The sequence below is a fragment of the Dermacentor andersoni genome, chromosome 11 (genome assembly GCF_023375885.2).
Source record: "Dermacentor andersoni chromosome 11, qqDerAnde1_hic_scaffold, whole genome shotgun sequence".
Taxonomy (NCBI): Eukaryota; Metazoa; Arthropoda; class Arachnida; order Ixodida; family Ixodidae; genus Dermacentor; species Dermacentor andersoni.
Genome location: NC_092824.1, coordinates 43,749,775 through 43,768,834, shown reverse-complemented (window position 1 = coordinate 43,768,834; position 19,060 = coordinate 43,749,775). Strand labels below are relative to the sequence as shown.

Genomic DNA, 19,060 nt, shown 5'->3' with positions numbered 1-19,060 from the left:
GTGCTCTTTACTCCCCGCGAAACACGAAACTCTTCGAAAAGTTCAGAAATGAAGCATGAACAGCGGTCAGAGATTATTCTGCGAGGATCTTCTTAAACGCAAATAAATGCCTACCGGAACATTACCTCTGTGCAGGAGTAACCACGCAAACGTGAACTATGACTAAGAACACTCCGTTCCTGAAGCAGTTCTTGACGAATGGCCCTAATTGGTTCAACTGAACGATACTGAATCGTCTCTGCTCTGGCACAGTTTGGTGGTGATATCCCTGAACCTTGCCGCCTCGAGTCTTGAGGAATAGGTATTCTAATTACTGCCCTACATGCTGCTTTACATAGGCCGTCATTTTTGTTAGCCAAAACTTATGTCTGATGCGTGCGACGAACAGACCCTAAGCAAAACGTCTCCCAAAGTCATGGTGCCTTACTACGATAAACTTTCTCAAGCTCCCTACTTTCTACTTTCTCCACTTTCTATATTGCCATGCTCCCTATCAGTGCAAACAGTTATCTTTTTTGCACCACCATCCTGGTATTTATAGTAGAGGAGTGAATTTTTTAGCTTGAAGTGCGCGCCATGTGTCGCTGGTTATCATTTGGCTAGTGGCTTTCGCAGTATAGCAATCCTTTGGCGCAGTTGAAAGTCTAGCATTTGGATAACGGCCGCTTTTTTTCTATTGGCCTAGTGCAGACCAGGGGAGAAAGTGAGGTGGGGTGTTCCAATTAGGAATCTTGCAGGCACAATTGGGAGTCGGCTAGCGCAAGACAGGCGAAATTACAGGTCACTGAGAGATGCCTTCGTCCTGCAATGACTATGAAAATAGACTGATGGTGATGATGATGATGATGGATCAACTAGGATACTGCACAATTCAGTGTGTCTCGCCCGTTCAAACTTTTTTGGAGAAGTCTGTTTATGCGCTTCGACTGCCGCACAACTCGGAGCGTCCACATGAGCCACTTGGGCGCCTCATTGTTGCTTAATAGTTTCGACACGCTGTTTAGTTGCTCAGACCTCCCCGCAACTAATGGTTTCGCAACATTTCTAGTGCCCAAGGGAACTGTAACAATGCAACTTTGCACTCTAGTGAACCCCAACCAGAACACAAACTATCGCATCCTCCCCACGGCCCACGCAACTGGCCCACGTATAAGCTGACTTAAATTTACGTCTGTTCTACTTCGCTGGCTCGCCGATTTACGTAGTACACTAGATGCCGCGGATTTGTATCGAATCTTCTATACGAGCATACGAGCTATTCTGTTACTACTCGCATCAGTATTGACATCAGTCTCATGCTTTGGATCGAAGAGCTCTGAAATGGGCTGTGACAAAAGTTTGCTTTTCAGCTAGTGTAAAGCATGGTGGGCATATCCTCACGAGTTCGAGTTTGCTTGAGCCTTGAGAAGATGGTTTAGGCGGTTAGTAATATGACATAGCCCGGCACAAGTTGCCTGAAGAAGCTCACCGGCCTAAGCACATTTCGCAGCCTGTTTACATTAGTTGGTAATGGCAGTTCTGTGCGTGCTGCTAACTTTCAGATACCCGGTTTGCGTTAATCGTGAGCAGAAATTACGATACTCCACCTCATTTTTTTCAAATTTACATTCGGAGGGACAGTGCCAATCTTGTCTTGGAGATGAAATTCATGTTTTGGTGTTTTCGCGTGGACCCCAAATGTTGGGGCAGAACAAGTAAATTGTCTAAATCAAGTTACCACGCTGCACTCACATGGTAAAGTACGTTGGCAATCATTTTTCGGCAAGCAGGTAGATCAATATTTAAACCAAATACCATGTGCTTTGGTTCAAAGTATCCGTGTAGCGTGTTGAATACTGGTTTCTGCATGCTCGGCTCAACCAGAGGAATGTCAAATTTATCAAGTGCCATGTCCAGCCCGGTGAACAAGTTTATCCGATCAAGGTGATCCAACACATTGTATATTACTGCTAGTGTAAAGCGGCCTCACACAGTTTCCATGTTCAAACGGCTGTAGTCCATCACCATTCTCTATCTGTCAGTATTCTTTCCGGCTAAAGATACTGAATTGCTGTAATCGGACTCTGTGCCGGATCAGTTCACAGGCCTTGAGCTCGTTGTTGATTTGCCGAAGTATCTACTGTTCAGCCCGTCGAACTCGATTAGAGAGCCAACTCATTAGCGTACTTTCAGGTTTGAATTAATGACCATAGCCGATAAAGTCGTGTATCCGAGTTGCTTGGTGTGCATTTGAAATCACTTTCGGTTTCAGTTCTCCAACTCACACAACTCTTCTGTCTGTAATTTTATCACACACGACCCGAATCACAGCGCCCGCACTCTAGGATAACACAAGGAAAACTTCCCTAAACACGGCCTCCCAACCGTTGCCATATTTTGCCGCGCTGGCACTGCAGAATGTAATTCAGCATCTCACTGCGATTGAACAATGGCGCGATTGCATAGGCTTCTATTTTAGGCGCAAAACTGATTTTGATTGTCAACTATGAGAGTGCGGGATCTCCGTTTTGTCGCTAGGATATGCAACTGTGAAGTACACTCGAAGCAAATCGATCGAGGCTAGCAAGAAGCATCAGCACCGAAGTAGGGGAGGTGGGCTAATAATGCCGCCGCATGCAAGCACTTGCAACCTATGCATTGCGTATACCCTGGAATGTGCGCGGTGGGCACAGTGCCCAAGCAGGGAGGCTTGATACCGTGGGTAGGCATGCGCAAAGAAGGCAACGCCAGCCGCTAGTTCTACTTATCAAAACACTCCGGCCGGCGAAAGTGTGATCTCCAGCTAATTGAAGTTTTCAAAGCCAAGACAAAGAGGAGGCAGACTAACAGCGGTGTACGACAGTCATGGAACCTGGATAACTTTGAATCTTCTACAGAGAACGTACTGCGAAATATGTTTCTAGAGAAATCTGAAAGACAGAGGCTTATGGAGGCTGCCTGTATATGTGAGCCGAAAAGGTCTCAGGTGCAGCATGAATTGGACGTCCTACTGCAAGATATCTGCAATTTTTAAAGCTCTCATTAGAAATGCAACCAACGCCATCAGCACGTCGAGCTGCCCTCTCAGGAAATCTACATGGGTCCGGCAGATGTCACTAATCCATTTCGGTCATGCGATTTTTAATTCGCCATTCGTCAGTCATAGCGTGCCATCAAGTGTGTTGCTTTACTTTCTTCAAACAAAACATCGCGACATGAAAATGTTATCTTTGTGTTTTTTCTTGTAGTGTTTCTGTCTTTCTAATGCTCGGTGCACCTGACAATACAAATGCTAGACCACTCCTCGTCGCTATCCTCAGAGATAGACTTCTGCCGGTAAGGTTTTGCTAGATGGCGTGCCGAAAGGAACGTAATTTTTTTTACGCCTAGTAAAATCTAAAACGTTGAAACCGGAAATTGAGTATAGTGGCTCTAAAAAACTTGGTAGCCCTTTTCCCCGATTTCTAATGCAGTTTAGAATTTCCTAACTGACGCACCCACGTTTAGGGCAACCGTTCCCAATCTGTAGTTCAGTCATCATTTGCCGGCGCTGCCCGGACGGGGACGGCGCGTCTCATGACAGGGCACCTGACGATGACATCGTTGCAAAACGGCACTGGCGGAGAGCGAGCCATAAGAACAGGTTGAACGCTATCTCGACCGCTCTTTCGGCCCGTCGCTGTACCTGTGAAAAGATGGCTGCGACCTACAATCGCTGTAAATTTTGCAACGTGCCATCTTTTCCAAGATATATCTGCTGAAAATTCTGTGGAATAGGAGTGGGCCCCCTTAGCCACCAACATGGTACGTTGTACGAGACCGTGACGGTGGTAGCAAAAGATCCATCAATTGGCTACATCTTGCCATTCGTAGAAACATACGCAAGGGCCATCGATCAGCTAGTCCATACCACATCCAGAAGAGCGACCGAAGAGGTTTGATGCCTCTAAAACGCATATTCTTAAAACGCGAGGGGCACTCGGCAATATAAGAGAAACTGAACCTTTTCCGGCGTCCTTAAGGCAGTTGCTTCTTAGAGGATGCTTTTCGCACTTTCTGGGGGGTTGTACGGCTTTCATTTCGAATTAGCAAGCCACGTTAGCGACGCACGCATACTGACCCAGGTGCTCTTCATTACACAATTTTGTTGCATTCCCAAAATTTATGTAGTTTACCGGAATGTTTGTCGTAACCAATACAGTCAATGGAACTAATGTCGAAATATGTTCTTGTGTTGCTGTATGTTTGTGCTGAAACGTTTTAAGGGTATAAAGCTCTTATCTGAAATTCTTCAAATTGTACCATTGGACTGGTATTTATTTCAAGCCAGTTTAACACCAGGAAGCACACCGTGTCATTTTTGATATGCTACAGTTGATGCTGCAAAACTCTTACTTAGGGGCTGTAAACCAAATATTGAGCCCATACTAGTGTTTTTATATGCAATAAACAGACTTTAGTCAAAAATAGATCAGTAAATAAATTAAGAATTAAGTATTTACTGTACTAATCGATTTTTACTAGGTTATCATATCAGTCTTATTTTTACAAATGTACTCTCCATTGCAAAATATGCCTGGGAAAAAGCTGTTTTCATTTTCTGTGATGTGAAATGGTGATCAGGATTTGTGAGCTTAATCCACTCAAGTTCAAGTTTTGTTGCTTCAGAAAATGCTTCCAAGTTCTGACAAAGACTAAATACAATAGGAGCTTCCATAGTCAATTAATGTATTGGTTTCACTTGAAATGTTTCGAATGACCCTATTCGTGTTATACTATTTAACAGTGATCGCACTACCAGTATGTATCTCTATTTAATAAAGTCTCACCGTAATATGACACACGTTTAGCGTACACTACAGCGCATTATCTCGTCTAAGCCTTTTTCGTGTTGTACTATGCCATTGATTTACGTAGGTGGGTAATCCGTCCTCATGAGTACGTTTTTCATATACTAGATCACGGTAATAAAGTCGGGATCCAGGCTCCTTCATTTTCTAATTCTTACCTGCCACGCGCATCCGACGAGTCGAATCAGCGACCGCATCAGCTGCAACTACTCTAAACCACCACGCGTTCTTGAATGTCCTAGCTGACACTGTACAGCACAGAAATGAACATTGTTTTATATTTTAGCTTGTACATGTAGACGCCTGCACATAAATTGCAATTTTTTTTCTATCATACCTAATACTGCAAAAGCTGGAACTGTGAAATGTCTGGCAAATTGTCTCGTACAAACCACTCTTCTCTGGCGTGTCAATTATACTTACGGTACTTGAAATTAGTGAATGAACCAATGAATGAGTGAATACCGCTCCCAACTCGCAGGAAAAGACATCGAAGGTGTCTGCAAACCAATCACGAAACGGCGCGCGATGGCCAGATCGTTCTGTGCCCTCTTCAGAAAGCGGCTTCTGAGCCTCTTGCGGAGCTGGGATCTCCTCGTAGCGTTTGGGCTTGTGCCACTCTTATTGCTGGTGTTGTTCACGTGGAGTTCCGGAGAGGGGCAGACAAGCCGTCAGTTGGTGCAGAGCCAGAGCCAAGGCGGGACCGTCGACATCGCAGTAAATATGGACGTCCATTTCCCGGGATCCACCGTGTTGGTTGGTGAGTCACCGGCCACAGACATAAGTCGAAACCTGCGGGTACTCGTGGAATCACAAGGCGGCCGCGTGCTCACCACCACAAAAGGCGTGCGGGAGGAGCTCCACGAAATCATCGAGCAAGACTTCTCAGATTACATCACCGAGTACGCCATGATCGTGGAATTCAAACAGAATGCGTGAGTATGTTGACCCGATTTATGCCGTCGAATACGGTTACAGCACTTTTATTTTTTTTAGATGAAGGCGTCCCTAAGGCACAGTAGGAAAAGACTAGGAAAAAACAAAATTACAAATCTCAATGCGATCTTGCGTGACGCACGAAGCCTAAAAGCGCTGTACAAGGCTCCGTCTTGTACCGAGACAGGTGGCGTCGTTCTCGACGCAGCCCTCCCACTTGCGGTGCTGTGTTTGGTACTAGGTTTCGTTGCATCATGCTTATTACGGCGGAAAAGGGGAAATAATGGCGAAACCATGTAACGAACATCGTTTGAACCGCAGGAAGGACTAACCTTTATTCCGGTTTGAGCACAAGTACTTCGACTCGTTCTAGTCGGTATGGATTCACACAGCGCAAACCAGAATGAACGCACAGGTTTACGAAGGATGAGCTTACAAGGGCACAGGGACGACGCACAAGAACTTGCCAACACTGACCAACAGCTCCTCGTTTATCCACGAATCTTTCCTTTTATACGCAGAACCGGGCGCTTGACACATGAGACAGTTCCAATCCCAGCATCATATACCTTACGCATTCGTCACCTGTGTTCGACAAGCGTTGATATACGTTCTAGTCATGCTAGGGAAGCTTGACTTCGTATCTGCTGCCATTTGGCTTTTTGAAATACGGCGCGAGATTAGGAAAGCATTTTTTTTAAACCTAACAGGCGATAGATAGTGTGACGCAGCCTGCGAGCGCGCATCTATGAGACATCGAAACAGCAGCTCTGGAACTTTAGTGACGAGTGTGCAGGATTACATTTTTTTTTTAATTTATCACACATAGTTTCAGTGCTCTAGGCCATTGCAGAAAAAAATGGTTATACATGTGCAAATGGTTTCAAAAGATACATGAATAGCGATAGATCCAAAGTCACCTAAGCACCTCTTATGAGTTGTGAATGCGAAAGCAGTAATGTCGACTTAAAAGCCACTGTGTGGTCCTTAGAGCTGCGCCCAACTGGTTCTCCACGCGGGAAAGCCAGCGCGTTGAGACACTTGGCCAACACATCCTCGATAGAACAAGGCCGGTGAACGTCGATCCATGGCATCACACTACCTCGCCCAACTGCCATAGAATCTAATGGGGACGCTCCCGAGTAAGCCGCGGTGGTTATGACGTCACCGTTTTCGTGATGCCGGGCTTCGCATAGAAACTTTGGTACAAGTAGTACGACGTGCTAAAGCTAAGGCGTAGGACCACGTTTCGCCCAGTGGGTAAGTCAGATCGGCTTTGGAACCGAGTAGAGGCCAGAAGTCGTAGATTTGAAACACCCTACCGCCGTTCTTCGTTTCGAATTTATTTCCTTTTTTATATATGTATGTCTTCATGGGTATTGCCGAGGCATAGTTAGAACGCAGGGAGAGCTTGTGCGGATAACAAAGGCTTCCGTGAGCGAGGCTGACGTGGCGTTGCCCCCCGGAGATGTCCTCTCCTTTCACGCAACACCTGGCGCGCCAAAGCCAAGCAGGTGTGCCCTTTCCTCGCTCGTTCTGCTTCGTCGAGACGCGCACATAGCGTCGCACCGTATCCAGTGATAATTTAGGTGCCGTTTCACTGCTACAGACACTGGCTTTTTCGTTCAATGGAACATTTGATGCTTTCGCATGGAAAAACATGTTTCAAGGCAGTGCTAAACGCCTTAGTGTGGGTGATAGCAGCGTCCAAAGCGAGATGGTCGTCGCCAGCGCTGGGAATATGCGATGGGCTACGGCGCTGGCAGCGTAGTTCAGGAGCACAAAGTCTTCAGATTAAAGTTCCCAGCCTGGTGAGCATCGCGATGAAAGGGTAGGGTAGAAGAACTCCCCCGGAAGGCGTAGTGCTGCTCCAAAAAGTATCTCGGCAGGCGTACAGCGCAGATACTACTTCAGTGTAGCCCGAATACTCAGCATAACCAGTGACATGTGACATGCGGACCAGTGAGTGGGGTCAGGCTGCCCTCAGAGTGAAGTCTTGATGTAGAGGTAAAACGTTCAAGACCATTGGCCATGGGGCGATATGCCCTTGTGCGTATGCCTAGGAGCGTCGGGAGGTTATCGAATAGTGTCGATTCAAACTGGCGTCCTCTATCAGTTGTAATAGTAGATGGTACACTGTATCGCGAAGTCCAACGTGTTTGCCGTAGTTTCAGTATGGACGTCAGGGAGAAGGAAAGCTGGCTATTGGGTAAGGCGATCTGTGCAGGTTAGGACGTAGATGTTCCCGTTTGAGGGCGTCCATGGCCCCAAAGTGTCAATGCGTACCTTGTGTAATCGTTAAGATGGTGGAGTAAACGAGCCGAAAGCTGCCTTTGTGTGTTGATGAACCTTCGATTGTTGGCATAAATGACAACCACTTGCCCAGGCACACACATCCTTGGTGATGCCCCTCCAGACAAAATGTTTTGTCACCAGATGTTGCGTGGTCCGGATTCCAGGGTGAGATATCTTACGAAGGGATTCGAAAACGTTACCCGGTAATTCAGTGTAACGACTGGACGGGGGTTGCACGTGGAGACATCACAAAGGATGGGGACGGCACAAGGTGGAAAGCGGACTTTGCGCATATGTGAGGCGCCAGGTTTTCCACGAAGCGCAGTTATCTCTGTGTTGTGTTGTTGCTGGGCAGCAAGTGCGCAGAAGTCGATCTAATCGGGTTGTTGTCTGCAGTGATGAAGAGGCACAGCGCGAGCGCGCGTCCGCTGCGGCATTGTCCTTTCCGTGCACGGAACATATATCCATCGTGAACTCCGCGATGTAGGCGAGAAGGCTTGTTTCCCGTGGTGAAAACTTAATAGAATTTGACCGGCCGGCGAAAGTAAAAGGTTTGTGGTTTGTCTTAATGTCAAGGTCTCGGCCCTCCATGAAGTGTCTGAAGAGACGTACAGCCATGTACACTCCGAGGAGCTCCCTCGCGAATGTGCCGCAGCAGGTCTCCGTGGGTGAGAGCTTCTGCGAAAAGAAGGCAAGGGGTTGCCAGACATTATCCACGAATTGTTGAAGCACCGCTTCCACTGCAGCATAGGACGAATCACTCATGCGGCAAAGTGGGGCTCCTGGTCTCGGATGGACGAGAAGGGTTGCCTGAGACAGCTTAACCTTGATGGCGTTGGATCTGGATGACAATCCCTATTGCTGTCTCCCAGATCTTGGACCTTGCCGTTGGGTGTGGGAGATGGCCGAGGTTCGGGGGGACCTTGAGATGAAAACTGGAGGTTCATTTACATTATTTACAGTGAGAGTACAAAGAACTTGACAGTCATAAAGTCATTACGAGCCGGCAGCAACTCGGACGCTGCGGCCCGTGGCAAGAAGCTCGAAAGAGATGAAAGAAGGAATGCTCCCCTGCTGCTCCCGGTCTCTGGCTTTGAAACCCTTCGGTGTCTCGAAGTCACGTCTCGTTCGGCGAATCGGCGGGCCCACTCAGGTGCCGTCATTTTTGGCCAATGGTAGGCGCCCGTGCGAGTGTACGTCACATTCGGCTCAGAGCGTCACTCCTTGGGCTCCATTTGTCCGAGGGATTACTTTTCCCCGGTATTGCCTTCCCGGTCTGCAACTGCCGTCACAAAGGCGGATGGGGGATTGCTGCCAGTGCTTCACGGTGCATTACAGCCGTCTTGCCTCAGGACCCACGTACCTGGAACAGTGCCAGGCTCTCGCTACACTTTCGGGAAGAGTCAAGCAGTGAATAGCTCCAGATGCGGCGCACGAGGTGGGGGACGCCAACTTGTTTGGACGGGCTGTGTCTCGAGAACGTGGTAAATCTGCTTCTGGGTCCCTTACTTAGGTGTGGCGCGATTCGACGTGGTCTGGTGAACTCGAAGGAGGCTCAGGAAAAGGTCCCGTACCTAACAGCTCCTCCTCGCCCCGGAAGTTTGGAATGGCCGGTGAACTCAAATTGCTGGCCGTGAGGAACGCTGAAAGAACATGTAGGGTACTGGTGTCGAGCCTCGTGTGACGAACTTCGGGATGCTGGACCTTGGAGAACGTACGTCAAACAAACAAAACAACATAGCGCGTCACCACGTGTAAGCGCGGGCTCTTCACCCCTAACTCGCCAGGCTATTACTAGGTCAAAATTAACCTTGATCTTTTATTTCCCCAATTTTGACAAAGCAGTTCGAACCACTTTTCAAAACTGCTATCCATATCTCCCCGAATGCCGACAAGACCAGAGTGTTATTATTCTTGCAAAACAAATGGTCGTTGTCATTGCAAACAAATAATGAAAACAGACGAGCATAACATAAGTGGCCTAATTTCGCGAACAGCCTGTTCTCACCCTACCGCAGTGGCGTACTTATCTCACGTACTGTTGCCACTGAACACTCTGGCCAACTTCACAAGTACGTAATCACAAGGGCGCTAGCCTTGTGGTCACTATTCAGAACGCGTACTTGCGTCGTAAGCAAACCTCTCATTACGCTTACTCACGTTTCTTCCTTTAGTCCCTACAGGTCACGTAACCTAAGCAAGAACTTAATTTGCGTATTTTACGCACTCCGCAGAACCGTTCAAAAAATGCGTCTCCTAATAACTCGTTCCACGCACGCGTATTAGAGAAGTCAGGATTCGGCTGCCCTCATCACACACGAGCAACCCAGTCAAACATTCTGCTTCCTTCCGTCCGCACAGGACGCGCGCTAATGAAAATAAGAATGCTTCTCAGTGCAAATTATGCACTTACTGAAAATCTACGCGCTTAACCTTAGAAAATTTAAAAACACTTATAAAAAAAGATGGTTAACTAATACACATGCGCGTTACCATACGCCTCTCACCGATAACCTTGACACTAAGGTAACTCATACACAAAAAAAGAAAGCCTGTCTACGCATTAGTGAACACCTCGCGAAACTAAATAATGTTTACATAACACGCATCTTTCCAATCTCGGAGCTTCTCGAACACAAGCACAAACAAAGCTCATACTTTTACATATTCAAAGAAACTTAAATCGCGAAATTTTCAAATGCTCACAAATAAAACAAAACAACACGATTTCCTTCTACGGAAGCTCTCTTGGCCTCCCGTTTCAAGCGTTTGCAACTGACTCATACTTTTGAGCCGTACTCAAGGTGGTCGCGGTTTGAAAGCTACTCTGGCTACCGAGGAACAACAAAAGGGCCGACACACAATCAGCTCCTTCAAAGCGTCATAGTCTCCTGCCAATTTGCGTCCTGGCGCCATGCTTTCGTCACGATCTCGACTGACCGCGTCACGACTCCGTACCAACTCGTCTCGTCTTGCCACCTTGTGCTCCTTCGCACTACATGCTGCACTCCGAAAAGAACGACGGAACGACGAGGAACCCGCGTCTGTGCAGAATATGATTTTCGGTCTCTCTTTGACCGGTGGCTCGAATGTGTCTAATACGCCAACATCGTCAACGACCACCACATCTTTCTTTTCCTCGCGCCCTGCCGTTTTGCGTCTATCGCTTTCTTTGGCGGCGCTACATTAGTCAGCGTCTCTCGGTCTTTACCGCGCTACGGCGCTTTCTCTTTGAACTCCTTCTCATGCCGCCTTCTCGCGCCTCGTGTTGTCCGGTACACATCTCGTCGGCCCGGATCGGTCTCCTACCCGCACAGTCTGAATGATTAACAACTAAATCATTGCTCTCTTGGCAACCTAGACTGGCGGAGAGCTGCACCGATCCCTGAACCATGCAGTTGTCTTCCCTTGAGCTACGGAGCTCGAAATCTTTCGTACTGCCCTCAACTGCATCGTTCAGCTGACACTTCCCTTCTGCCCGCAGATCTGACTCGACCTCGGTGCTCGCGTATGTCGGGTCAGCACTAATATGTGCTTCGTTAACTACCTCGTTAACGCTACATGCGACGCACATGCGTGGTGACTGTGCCAATTCATTGACAGCTGGCCTAGCTGTCTCTGCAGTGCTCTGTTGGCCGAGCACCGCGCCGCTTTCACTACGACTTTTAACGGCCTCTGTTGCTACTAAGGCATCGTTAGCGGCTAGACCATTCCGCTCGCCTATGAATGGTCCGCTAATCTCACAGGCACTACTTTTCTCGTAGGCTTTTGGTGATAATCCGCTAGATACTTCCTCATTCCTTTGCTCTGTACTACCTACAGAATTTTCAGACAGTCGTTGTCTTTGTGCCTTTATCTGCTCAAAATATTGTATCTGTTTGATCAATGCTGCCTTCTCTCTCGTACTTTTGCTCACGCTCACGTTTACGTTCTTGATACTCACGTTCACATTCATTCTCACGTTCTTGACGCTCACGCTGACGTTCTTGACGTTCGCACTTACTCTTAAGTTCTTGACGCTAACGCTCAAGTTCTTGACGCTTATGCTCACTCTTCCGTTCTCGATACTCACGCTCACGTTCATGACGCTCACGCTCCGGTGGTTTTTGTATCAGCTCCCAAGCAATCTTAATGCTTTCATAATCATTGCCACTATCTTGAATCGCCTTTATGATAGCTGGCTTTTTCATCTGTTCGTCCGCCTCGACTCCCAAATCGTCGCGCACCAATAACAAGTCTAACCTCGTCAACCTTCTAAGATCCATGGCAGCTGCCCCGACTGGTGGTTAGAACTGTTTTCCTTAATTAATTTCTGCAAACACACAACATGCAACAAATTCCCGCTTCCTAAGGCTATCAAAATAAACACAGCATTTGAAGTCTGGCGAATCAAAAGGAAAAAAAACCACGCGCTCACTTACGGCTGCAGCACCCTGCCATCTCGTTCATCGGTCCGCTCTTCCCGGTTCCTCAGGACTCTCGGGGTCGAAGGCTCGCTCTTCCTCGCTCTCCCCAGTTCCTCAGGACAACTTTGGACGAAGGCTCTCTCTTCTTCGCTGTTCCAAGTTCCTCGGGACTCCTTCGGACGAAGGCTCTTTCTTCTCTGTTCCGGGTTCCTCAGGACTCTCTGGGTCGAAGGCTCTTTCTTCTTCGCTGTTCCCAGTTCCTTAGGATTTCTCTTGACGAAGGTTCATCCGTAGCGCTGCCACCAGTTCTTGGATCTCTTTGGACGAAGGTTCATCCCTAGCGCTGCCACCAGTTGTTGGATCTCTTTGGACGAAGGTTCATCCCTAGCGCTGCCACCAGTTGTTGGATCTGGAGGACAATCCCTATTGCTGTCCCCCAGATTTTGGACCTTGCCGTTGGGTGCGGGAGATGGCCGAGGTTGAGGAGGACTTTGAGATAAAAACTGGAGGTTTGTTTACATTATTTACAGTGAGAGTACAAAGAAATTGACAGTCATAAAGTCATTACGGGCAGGCACCAACTCGGACGCTGCGGCCCGTGGCAAGAAGCTCGAAAGAGATAAATGTAGGAATGCTCCCCTGCTGCTCCCGGTCTGTGGCTTTTAACCCCTTCGGTGTCTCGAAGTCACGTCCCGTTCGGCCAATCGGCGAGCCCGCTCCGCTGTCGTCATTCTCGACCAATGGTAGGCGCCCGTGCGAGTGTACGTCACATTCGGCTCCGAGGGTCACTCCTTGGGCTCCAATTGTCCGAAGGATTACTTGTCTCCGGTATTGCCTTCCCGGTCTGCAACTGCCGTCACAAAGGCGGATGGGGGAATTGCTGCCAGGGCTTCACGGTGCACTACAGCCGTCTTGCCTCGGGACCCACATTACCTGGAACAGGGCCAGGCTCTCGCTACACTTTCGGGAAGAGTCAAGCAGTGAATAGCTCCAGATGCGGCGCACGAGGTGAGGGACGCCAACTTGGTTGGACGTGCTGCGCCTCGGGAACGTAGTAGATCTGCTTCTGCGTTCCTTACTTAGGTGTGGCGCAATTCGATGTGGTCTGGGGACCACGAAGGAGGCTCAGGAGAATGTCCCGTATCTAACAATAGTATCATAACCGTTAAGTGCGTCTGAGGAGCAGGTCAGTTCAGTTTCCGATTTGTTGCCCTGGAGTATGTCCGTTAGGGTCAGGAGAAAGGCGCCGCAGTGATGGATGGAGCGGTTGTAGAATTCACGTGGTCGAGAAAGCCGCGTAGTTTGAGGATGGAAGATGGCTGAAGAAAATCTTTTATAGCCTGGACTTTTAATGGCAAGGGACGGATGCTATCCTTGTCGACACGATGACCGATGAAGTCCATTCCGAGCGCGTCGAACTCGCATTTCACCTTATTGGTGATAAGGCCGAATTCGGCTAGCCGTTGAAAGAGTTGGCCCAGGTGTTGAATGTGTTGTTCTGGGTCGCGACTAAAGCAAGCAAATAGTCAAGGTACGCGAAACAGACAGTCGTCTTGTCACTGTGTCGATGAATCGTTGAAGAATGTGTGCAGCATTGCGAAGGCAGAAAGGCATGGGCATGCATTCCAAGAGCCGAAATAGCATGCCGGTTGCCCTCTTGTGAATATCCGCTGGTTTTACAGGAATTTGGTGATAAGTACAGCGTAGCAACTGACGGAGACAAAAGAGGCACACAAAGTGAACAGAAACACCGCTTACTTTCCAAAAAAAATTATTTTTCCAGTGCTTAGAAAACGATTGGCTAAGGGAACGCCACAACAGTGTTAGCAACACGATTCAAAGTCATCTAGGCGTGCATTGTTGCGAATGTCGGTGAACCTTTCTTCAACCAACGCAAGATTATACCTAGGAGCAAATCAAGACTTGCGAAATTATCCAGACCGCCGCAATTTCATGTGCGGGAAATAACTGTGTCAGTTTTCACTCGATAGCCGTGTGGGAAAAAGAGCTGACCTAACTTGATTGAAATACCAGGATGCGATATCGGTATAATCAAGTGCTGTGCGCATGTTCGATCTTGTTTTTTTGCCTAGTGTTCGCTTGAAAACTAGCTGTGCACCTGCAAAATAAACATATTTGTTGAAAGTCAGCACTGTGTCTGCGTAATTCGTGTGCCTCCTTTGTCTCCGACGGCTCCCACGCTGTAGTCTTTCATTATGTCTAACAAGCACAACCAGTTACTCTGCTCAACTTGATGGTAAGCCTTCACCAGGTCGATCTTCGAGAATATTGTTGCTCCATGCAGTGGTGCAGAGAAACCTGCAATGTGCGGAAGTAGGTAATGGTCTCGTACACAGTAGCATTGTTGAGCATACGGTAATCTCCGCACGACCGCCAGTCTCCAGGAGCTGGCACCATGTGCAGTGGGGATTGGCAAGGGCTCGAGGAAGGCTGCAGGATACCGCGTTCAGGCATGTGTTCTAATTCGCTGCGTACGTTCTTGCAGCGATTAGGTGGTAAACGACGAGCGTGAGCATGGAAGCGCGGGATGGTTTAATGATATGGTGAGTGACGTCATGTGTCAACTGCAAAAGGAAGTTGGCCGGTCGAAGAAGAGGTGATAATTGCTCAACAAATTTCATGTAGCATGACGTCGGCAATAAGCTGTTGACCGTTAGAAGTGGCACTCGCGAGACTCTATCCAACACAGAAAGGTGTGTCGTAGCATCAACGAGGTGTTTACGGTGCATGTCAACTAAAGCAGTGTAGTGGCAGAGAAAACCCACACCGAAGACGGGGTAGGCAAAATCAGCAATTTTAAAAATCAATTGGAATGTCCTGCGGAAGGCCGATGTTGAGGGATCGTGCTTGTAGCCCATAGGTGGCATTGGGGGTCTTATTGGTAGCTTTTAGTCTTGATTGGACTTGCCGGCGCTTGCGAATCGCAACTGAAGATCGGATGACACTTACTTCCGCACCAGCATCGACGAGAAAACGCAAGCCTATGGTATTGTGAGCCACGTAGAATAGGCGGCTGACTTCAGCCCCAGCCTCACTCACCGCTTCTAGTGGTGCTGCGAGGAGTTTCGCTGAAAACTACAGGGTGCCGTGCACTTTAGCGCTGCGTTACTGAAGGTATGAAGATCTCACCATGTGCCTTGCCGTGATGAGGAAGGCGAGCGGTTGCACAAGGAAGAGCGGCCGCCCGTCGAGTAGATAGAGCGGCGATCTAGTCGGACAGTTTCCAGATCTCCGCGGGGAATTGATCCCGCAGGCTTTGCAGGGAGGGCGAAGGTGGCACACTGGATGCATCTGAACGTTCCACGAGGGAAACCGCGGGACCTGATGCGTCGATGACGGAGTCGGCAAGGTGGGTGAGCTGAGGCACGGACAAACTGCTAGAAGTCGCCAGAACCATAGTTCTGATGCATGGTCTGCATGGTTCAACGATTCTCAAAGCAAATATTGGTCGAATATGGTTGCCTTGTGCCCAAGGAGCTGTTGAAAACAGCACAACAGCTGCGAAGGTTTGCGATCCCCAAGCTCTTCAGCTTGAAGAAGCTGCTGCAGCCGTCGCAGTTCCGAGTCTTTTGAATTTGATGGTCATTCGTAAGGATGTTTAAAGGGTCTGTCGCTGGGAGTGGAAGGATCAAGTCTCGAAACTCAGTGGTAATCTCGAGTGGCAGCGAGGATAGGAGATGGTTAAATTTTTGGGTCTGGCACGTGACTCGTGCGATGGCGAACTGGCTGTTTACTTGAGCGATCCAAAGTTAGGGGTCTTCTGGCCAGTATTGGGGTAACTTAGCGCAAGAGCAGCCACGTTGCTCTGTGGGGCAGGGGTTGTTCGATCATTGTCATCCGTGACGGTGGTTTCACGCTGATCATTGGAAGCGTTGCGGTTGTCGTCTGCCATGTCTCGTGTCTGTGAGCACAAATCTTGTGGCTTGCAAATCAGTCATAGCGATGAGCCACAATAAACAGTATATTTTTACTCAGCAGAAGGCCCTTGCTTACGGATATTCCTCAATGGATCAATCTCCCCTGGGCCTCGAGCGAGCCGCGCGTGATCTGAGCAACGCGCCCGCTTGGCTTCGTAGACAATGGCCTGTCCCTAGCCAGCAGCCGTTGCCCTCATCTTCCTCGACGTCGATGCTGCTACAGATTCTACTATTTTTCTTCCGTCCCATGTCGCCGTGTTTCTTCTCTTCTTTTATGTATTGCTTCATGATTTATCACCATCTGCTCTACATTGAAGAGCTTTCCGATAAGGCAAACATCTCTATACCCAGCGGACGTTCTTCCTTCTTCGTATAATTTCCCGAAGGCGTTGTGGCGCCAGTCACAATTTTACACTATTACATTTGTAGTGGTGAAACTCACATCACCTCATGCAAAACATTTACGCTGCCCTCAACTGTTTCACGAGAGTTCAGTGTCTTTGCGCTAGACAGAAGTTATTATACTCGCGGACAACTTCTATGGCTATGAAGGGAAGGCTACGGAGGGAAAGTGCGCAAAAATGAGAGCCCTTCTGAAAAGAGTCCCGCATATTCATTTACGTTAGTTTTGGCTGCAAAAGACAAAACTTAAACACCTTATTAGCAACAATTAAAGATTGGCTGCTGCTTACCTCAGCTAACCCTGGATATGCACAGCGAAAGCTTGGTTTTGCCTGGTTAAGTCTTCGTTTCGCTTGGTTAACGTATGATTTAGCTGTAATTATTGTATTTAGGTATACAGTCATTGTTAAGCCAGGTTTGACGTGTGTGCCTAGGTCGCTTGCTATAGATGACTGTGATTAGGCTGGGGTAGACACGCATCGTTCGACTGTGCGACGCCTGTTGTGCCACAGGAAAAGCGCATGTGCTGGACATGCAAAGAGACGCCGCGAACATGCGCAACCTCGAAGCACAAACGGACAGGGCGCGAACGCGGTCGCTACCTTCATCTCGGCGGTGCGAGTCACCACGGAATACGCACGAATCCGCTCCGTTTGCGCCGCTGCCGACCGCTAAACCTACATCCGAACCTTTTTTGGACCATATCGATGTCGGAAAGTCTGCTGCTGGCCAGCCGCCGCACTGGGTCTTGCCTCGCTAGAGGCTAGGCCAATCACTGGTAGCGCACCCACCCCCAACAGCCATGGAGGTGCAATCGCAAGGCGAAGACCTCGACCCGACAACGTTCAGACGCAGTGAGTGGACCACGATACTGCGCGCGTACGAGGGAGGTAAACCAAGCCCGGAAACGCTGGTTGTGCCTCCTCATGCAGCCCCTGTTCGAGATAAGCCTGCCGCACCCGCCGTCGGTGCTCCGGCCGACACTGCCCCTACGACCTTCAAGCCGACATACCGTGCTCAAAAACAACAGCTGCGCGTGACGCACGCAATCGCATTGCGAATAAGCAACTTGCTTCACTCCCTCCCGGCACTATAAGGGTAGTCTTCCGACCAAGAGGAGACCTCGCTTTGAACGGAGCCATGGCGCAGACACTCATGAAAGCTCTGCGAGTCACCGCCGCTGACCGAAACCTAGGAGAGTTTCACCTCCGGATTCACCCGACGAATAATACCTTCACGGTCGCTACGCCTCACGAGTCAACGGCCCTTCACCTCGTCCAACTCAAGGAAATGGTCCTTCAAGAAACCAGTTACCCTGTCTCCGCCTACATCGCACCGCCGCCCGCTGCTGCGCACGGAGTCATCTCGCTAGCCTAATTGGCGGAAACACCGGAAGAGATGCTACAAGACCTCCAGACTCGCAACCCGGAAGCTGATATCATCGCAGCCCGCAGAATGGGTAGGACCCTTTCCGTATTGATCGCATTCGCGCATGGCCCAGTCCCTCACACCATACGCTACATGAGTGTAGTGCATAGATGCACGACGTAAAAGGGAAGTCCAGACGCGTGCACAAACTGTCGTCGACCGGGCCACAGATACGACGTGTGCTCTCACCCCAAGAGGGGTCTCTGCCCGCGGTGCGGGGACAAGCATGAGCCGCAAGATGTTCCTTCCTGCATCCCGATCTGCATTCTCTGTGGGGGGCAGCACCTCACGGGCACCGGCTCGTGCAAGGCAAGAAATGCCGGCACCAAACGACTTAGCCCACCGCCTCATAAGTTAAAGTTCCCTACCAAGAAGGACTTTCCCCCGCTTAGCACGACCCGCCCGTCTACCTCTACATGGGCTTCCAAGGTTGCCAAGACGAACATCATGACCTCCGAGGACTCGGACGTGAAGCCTCTGCGGGATGAGGTAAGGCAGCTCAAGGTAGCCCTCTCTACCTCCACCCCTGCTCTACCCCCCACTCCACCATCCCCATCTTCCTCATCCACCCAGTCCGGCCAACCTCCTCAGAAAAAGAGGAGGCCTGATGAGAGCCCAGTCCAACCTATAGACCTGGAAGCCAAATTTCAGGACCTCGCCTAAAACCTAAAATCCAAGTTCACAGAGTGCATTACTGCGCAGGTCACTGCACATTGCCAGACTATGAGTCAAGCTACCATTACCGGTATAATAAATAGGGTCATATCTAGCATCATGGCCAAGGTTGAGGAGCGCTTAGCTTACCTTATGTCTGGACTCTCAGCGG

At 49.1% G+C, this 19,060-nt stretch overlaps 1 protein-coding gene across 1 annotated transcript in view; it reads left to right on the top strand.

Moving 5' to 3' along the window:
• Positions 1–5,314: 5,314 nt before the first annotated feature.
• LOC129381616 (uncharacterized) overlaps positions 5,315–19,060 on the top strand; it is a 70,469-nt gene continuing 56,723 nt past the window's right edge. Inside the window, exon 1 of the mRNA XM_055064626.2 lies at positions 5,315–5,764. Within this exon, the coding sequence (XP_054920601.1) occupies positions 5,358–5,764 (407 nt within the window). The 5' untranslated portion in view covers positions 5,315–5,357. The remainder of the gene's footprint in view (positions 5,765–19,060) is intronic.